At 44.6% G+C, this 6,903-nt stretch overlaps 1 protein-coding gene across 1 annotated transcript; it reads left to right on the top strand.

Moving 5' to 3' along the window:
* Positions 1-827: 827 nt before the first annotated feature.
* Positions 828-2,863, top strand: LOC147340501 (germ cell-less protein-like 1). Its single transcript, XM_086387601.1, has one exon. The coding sequence runs from the start codon at positions 930-932 to the stop codon at positions 2,433-2,435; it is 1,506 nt and encodes a 501-aa protein (XP_086243727.1). The 5' UTR covers positions 828-929; the 3' UTR covers positions 2,436-2,863.
* The last annotated feature ends 4,040 nt before the right edge of the window (positions 2,864-6,903 follow it).

Consider the following 6,903-nt stretch of genomic DNA (forward strand, 5'->3'; position numbering starts at 1 on the left):
ATCTTTGCGACCCCATGGACACTAGTTTGCAAGTCTCTGCTAGTCATGGAATTTTTCAGGCATGAATACTGGAGTGGGTTGTCGTTTCCTCCTTGAGGAAGTCTTCCCAACCCATGCCTCATGCATCTCCTGCATTGGCAGGTGGATTGTTTACCACTGGGAATGTTTGGGAAGCCCCAAACATTCTACTTAGGCAAGGTCAAATGACCTGAGAGACTTACCGTTTTCAAAGTTTCTTCCCTTGCATTGTACTTTCCTTGTCATTGAAAGGTCCACACTCTCTCTACACCGTATACTTTGTTTAGCATATAACACTTGTCAGTATTTAATATTATTAATTTCCTCAAAAATCAAACTCCATCTCATTCATTCCTCATTTCTTTCAGTGTTTAAGTTTGTTACATGCTTAGCTGGTGTCTAAAATAGAGACAAAAGCAAAGACTGGGCACACATTGCCACTTTTATCACAGAAAATGTTTTGACAGCCGCAAATGATGGGATAACCTAAGAAAATAATTACAGAAATTAAGGTGCATAGAGCACAGAGCTGGAACCAAGACGTAATTATCCAAAAACAGGAGTGATCAGTAATTATTTCAAATGGGGAAGAGGAAATGATGTTCTTAAGATTCATGGGGAAAATTCATACACAAAGTCCTCTGTTCCACCATTATCCTACGAAGGGAGCCGCAGAGAAATCATCCCTGGAGGGAAAGATACACAGAGTGGAATTCCTGGTACAGAGTGCACTTATCCTGTGATGGGGAGTGGGAGGGGTAGGGGAAATCCTCGTGGGTGTGGCTTTGCGGGGCGTCCAAGATGACGTCACAAACATCAGCCGGATCCAACGACACCGTGGGCTGAGCTAGTGCCAGTGGCGGCTGCGTCTGGTGAGGAAGCTTGCCCTCTGTACCCCTGAGGTAAAAGCCATGGGAGCAGTAAACAGTCAGATGCCCTCGAACAGAGTGGGGCATGCCCCAGAGGAGCCAGGTGCCCCTGAGGGGGAGGAGGAGGCCGAGGAGGTAGCAGTGGCAGTGATAGAGGAAGGGGAGGAGAGCGAAGAGGCCAGACCCACCACTAGCCAAGGGCGCCACAAGCGGAAGACAGGCCCAGAAGGGCAGCTCACAAAAGCGCCTCACAGGAAGCGAGCAAAAGACAGTTTAGAGTCCGTTTATAAGACACTTTTTCTGAGAGGAGAAGGGAGTGACGTGCAGATCCGTGCCCTGGGGAAGGAGTGGAACTTGCACAAGGTCTACTTGTGCCGGTCAGGATACTTTGCTAGCATGTTCAGTGGTGCGTGGCGTGAGACAACCATGGATACTGTAGAGTTGCAGATGCCTGACGAGAACATTGATTGTGAGGCACTGCACGAGGCTTTAGGTTCCCTGTACCGAAACTCTGTGCTCATCCCACCCGGTCGAGTGGTCCCCATGCTGGCCACAGCCAGCATGCTGCAGCTGGACAAGCTGATTCAGCAGTGCGGAGAGATAATGAAGGAGACGGTCAGTGATCAGACCGTGTGCAGCTACTACTGCTCTGCTGAGAGCTACGGACTCCAGAACATCAGGGCCATGTGTCTTCAGTGGCTGCTGGACAACCTGATGACCCAGCATAGTGAGGAGTTATTGAGAGAAGTTAGCCTGGATCTCATGAAAGAGGTCATTGCCTCTTCAGAGCTCTTCGTGATGGAGGTAGAGATGGATGTGTACACGACGCTGAAAAAGTGGATGTTCCTGCAGCTGCAGCCGACATGGAGAGGCCCCCGCAGAGACCTGCTGCCTGACGCCGACTCGTGGTTTGCCAGGTCCAGGCAGGAGTCAGAGGGCACCCCTTTCCTGGAGACCGAGCAGGGCAGAGCCTTCGTGCCAGCGTTCCAGCAGCTGCGGCTTGCCTACATGATCTGCGACCTGCCGTCAGCACGCATCATCGACCAGGATGCACTGATCCCTGCCACGTGGCTGACCCCAGTGTACAAAGAGCAGTGGCTTGCCCTCCTCCGGGCTGAGCAGACCAGAGACCTCGGGCCCGTGGATGTCTTCGTGTCCGACCTCCAGAGGACCAGCATGCGGTGCGGGGGCCAGCTCCTCAGGGATAAGCAGTGCAGCTGGCGGTGGGCAGGCTTCAACGTCGGCTGGGACTTGGTGGTGTGCTATGCCAACCGGCGCATCATTTTCAAGCGCAGCGCGCTGAACAAGTCCTGCGGTCTCGGGGTCAGCTTACTCTGGCAGAGAAAGGTCGCGTTCCGCTTGCGCCTGGCCTCCTTGGACAGGGCTGGAAGAGCCATTTTCCGGAAGGAGACAGAACTCCAGGTGCTTTCCCTGGGAAAGGATGAAGAGCTAGAGGTGGTGAATCTGGAGAACGAAGATGTGGTTTTCCCCATATATGTGACCTGTAATTTCCTGTACCTCCCCAGAGAGGGGCGTTTTCCTGAGTGAGGACTCCTGAAAACAAAATCTCAGAGAGGTGAGCAGCTCTTTTCCTGGGGTCAGGGACGACCAGCTTTGTCCAGATGCCAGCTCCTTCTGCGGGACCAACCGGACTTGCCCACCTCTGGTGGCCCACCTCTGTCAGAGTCTTTGTTGAACTGTAGCTCATAATACTTGAGATTGTTTACCTGAGCCTATGAAGAGGAGAAATTTTAAAGCCCTGCTCCCCCAACACCTTTAGACCTCATTTGTGCTGTTAAAGTGGCAACCTGTCCTCCTGGTTTACCATCCATCAATGCCCCCTCCCATCATTTCTGCAAAGTCAAAGACCAGTTGACTTTAGAGAGAACCTGTGAACCTACCTACTCTATTACTGTTGGGGAAACTCTTTTAAAATATGCATTTCCTTTAGCTTGATTAAAGGAATGTTAAAGAAACCGTTTGGTTTCTCTTTCAGTTCGCGTGTTTAGAGCCACTCTGCCCCACTCATTACCACTACTACCGCTAGCTTCCTTTGGATTGCTTCCCTTTCCCCATTCCCTGCCACTGAGCGTGTAGTACTTGGTTCCCATGATCTCTCACTCTGTGAACGCACCCAGGCTACACTGATGATTTTCTCTTTATTGGTTGTTCCTCAACATTCTTAGGTTAGTTGACTTCATATCGTATCTTGATGTTACTTTGGCTTTATTTTGACTTTCCTAGCATTTTAACCCTAGAAAGACGCCTCAAATCTTATACAACCCTATATTGGGGGTGGAGTGGAAGGCGGCAGATTGATGCTATGAGGACATCTGGGTACTAGACAGACTTTTTCTGTGGCATACAGCCATGAATTATTTATGCACCAGAATGCACTCTCTAAGCACGCTGATGGCCTTTGCCCTTCAGAAACATTTGACGTTGGAATTGTACGTGGAAAGACTCTTTCCCGCTTAAAAACAGGTCTGGTAACCTCTGGAAAGGAACGCTTTTGAATTATAATGGGAATTATTTGGCATCTGGAAGTGGCATCACGAGAAGTCCACACTAGTAATCAAAAGGGTAAGATAAAAAGTGTTTTTGTCACAAAAGGAGAAGCACACTAGTCACGATTTGAATTTGTTAGTTTCTGATTACTGTTAACTTACAAATTGTCACCATCCCATTCCCTCCATTGAGTCATTTTGAGGTCAAAGAATGGAAAACTCTATTTAAGAATCCATATAAATAATAAATACATGCTTGGAAAGAGTGTGATAAATTAATACAAGATGAACAAATTAAAAAAATAGTATACTCTATTGGTGTTTGGCAGATTCATGTTGATGTATGGCAAAACCAATACAATATTGTAAAGTAATTAGCCTCCAATTAAAATAAATAAATGTACATTTAAATTAAAAAAAAAAAAAAACAGTCACCAGATTTAAGGCTTTACTTAGTTGAAATCAGAATTTTCCTTACTGGTGGTTTATGTTTCTCTTCCCAATTAGATTTTATCCATTGTCATTCAGTGAACAAATTACTTTTGACTTTATCCATTCATTCATTCCTTTTACTCTTTAAGGAGATTTGAAAGGCTTCCTTATCCCAAACCCACATACTAGTATTAGAGTAATATTTACGTGACAGTTACTTATATGAAATGGTTCAACCAGGTAGCTGCTGTTGCATCCTTCGATGTTTGCCCTTAATTTTGCAGCCCCCTACCCTTTCTCGTGTTCCCTTATATTCCATATACCTAACCAACTACAAACAATAGACTTCATTTTATTTGTGTTTAAAAATAACTGGGGAGAAGAGTAAGTCATGATTCAGTTGAAACGTAAAAATTATTGTTATTTTTTTTTTTCGGTAAGAATTTCACTTTCTTTATATAAACTCTCTAAGCAATTTGAAATCACTTTTTCTTGAGCTGAATGCCAAGATGCCATTTCATCTAAACAGAGGTATCGTCAGTTGGGAAATTCAGAGACTACTTAGCTACAAGTGTACCTTGACTGAAAGATCTGCTTTTGTTTTCCTACCCAACGAGCTTTAAATCCTTAAATTGCTTGTTGCCGCTTACAATAGAAAGATGTTCAATAATGTACAAAGAGTGACAGCTGAAATACACTCATTTAAACATTTAAACTCTCACAAACCCTGACTGTTGCCATTTGCCAGTTTGGGCAATTTATCCAATACCTGTCTCTATTTTTTCTCTTTTTTTTTTTCTTTTCTTTTTGACTGCTCAGGATGAGGAAGAAACCTTTTCCCATGTTGATACTCATTTTGTTAGCCTCTTCGTAAGGCATGGGGAAATGGGGAGGCAGGGCGAAGTACAGTCATGGTAACGCTATAGGAAACCATCAAGCTAAATAACAGCAAAGTAAACGCCACACTAAAGGAGATGTACCCCTATGGGATACCACGTGGTCCTTGACAATGATGAGGATTTATCCCTGTCTCTGTTTTTCCCTCTCTGTATGTCTGCCGCTCTCTCTGTCATCCCCTATCTCTGTCTCCATGATGTCTGTCTGCATCCCTGTCTAATTTCTATCTACCTCTGTCTTTGTCTTCCTCAGTCTCTGTCTCAGACTGCCTATCTTCGTCACTCTCTGTCTCTGTCTTACTGTCCGTATCTTTCTGTTTCTCTCTGTTTCTGACAATCTGTTTGTGTCTGGGTCTCTATGTTTCTGTCTCTGTCTCTGTATTTCTCCAGTGCTTCTGTATCCGTCTGTTTCTGCATCTCTCTGTGTCTCTTTCTCCATCCGTCTGTCTTTGTCTTTCCCTTTCTGTCCCGATCTGTCTCTGTCTTTCTCCCCACCCCCAACCTTGTTTCTCTCTGACTCTCTCTCTCCCCGTCACTATCTCTATGTCTGTTGGCTCTCTTTCAGTGTGCGTCTGTCTTTCTCTGTCTCTCAGTCTGTCTGTCTCTGTCTTTCTATCTGTGTCAATCAGCCTCTGCCTGTCTCCCTGTCTCTGTCTGCAACCATCATTCTTTGCCTTAGTTTGAATGGGTGTCTGTTTGTCCCTGTCTGTGCCTGGCTTCCTCTGCCTCCCTGTCTCTGTCTCCATCTATTTTTACCTGTCTCTCTCTGCCCCTTTCTGTGTATGCCTTTCTACCTGTCTCTTTTGGGGGAGGAGGTACAATTTCTGAGTCTGTCCATCTGTTGGGCTTTCTCAGCCTGCCTGACCAGCTATCTCTGTTTTTCTGTCAGGCTGTCCTGTCTCTGGCTGTTTCTACATCTGGTTCTGTTGCATCTTTTGATAGTCCATCTCTGCTTCTGCCTGTCTTAAGGAGACAGGAATGAAATGTTATTACAATTCGGTAGACAAACCCTCTTCTGTCATCTTCCCTTCCAGTGGTGTCCTAGAGATAGATGCTGTAAGAAGATAAAGCTTAGCATTCGTATTCAAAGACACAAGAGACTTAAATAAACAATGACTTATGAAGGAGAAAGCAGTGCCCCAGGGATGGAAGTGGGATGGACACAGACAGCAGACCAGTGTAAATTATGCTACTGTGGAAAGGGTCTATATATAAACAGCACAAAGATGACACTGAAATTTCGATGAAAGATAAATCATGTGCTGGAAAAAGAAAACCATCTTTTTAAGAGGAAAATAAAAAGAAGAGGGAGTGTCCAGCCACAAGGTCTACAGGAAGGTACTTGCCAAGTCTCAGCCACAGAATTTGGACATGAAACTGCCTGGTGAGAGTTAAAATAGCAAAATTCACCTATTTTATATAAGCACATCACATCAGTTTAATCATGCGATTAAACTTAAACTTTTGAATTGGGGTCAGCAAACACACACACACACACACACACACACACACACGGAAATAAGTGGATTGAAGCAGAATCCAAGGTTTTTATGTCATCACCTGTTCAGCTAGTAACATGACTTCTAAGACATTCATACACACACACACACATTTATATTTTATGAGCCCTCATGAGGTTCCACCCTTTCCTTGTCCACTCAGCTACCTGGGCCTTGATGCCCTTCCCTTTATTCAAGATAAATCTCTTGAAAGGGGTGTGTCATCTGCCCCCTGTTCTAAGGTTTACTTGCTTGACTCCAGGCACCATCTATATGTCATAGACTCTCAAATTCATAGCCCATGCACAGACCTCTTCTTTGAATCCAGACCTATAGCCAGCAGTCTGCCCCACCACTTGGAAATCTCAAAGGTGGTGCGATCTACAAAGGAACAAAATAGAACGTATAGTCCAGGCAACCAATTTTAATCTAAATGTAGATTCCTTCCTCATTTGAGTAAATAAATAGAAAGACACTGATTCTGGTAAGGAGAAAATGACCAGGATGTTAGCTGAAACTTATACTTCTTCAAGTGCTTGTGTTTCAGAAGTAAAATTTGTCTATTCATGACATTCTAAAGAAAGGTGGCAATTTTTTTTTTCTAGTAGTAAGAGAATTGAAATTTACCTCATTTATTTAGACAATAGCCAATTGATATATGAACAGTCTTCGGGAATGATTT

Source organism: Bos grunniens, chromosome X (genome assembly GCF_055505025.1).
Source record: "Bos grunniens cultivar Pamir isolate PY7600 chromosome X, Bosgru_T2T1.0, whole genome shotgun sequence".
Taxonomy (NCBI): domain Eukaryota; kingdom Metazoa; phylum Chordata; class Mammalia; order Artiodactyla; family Bovidae; genus Bos; species Bos grunniens.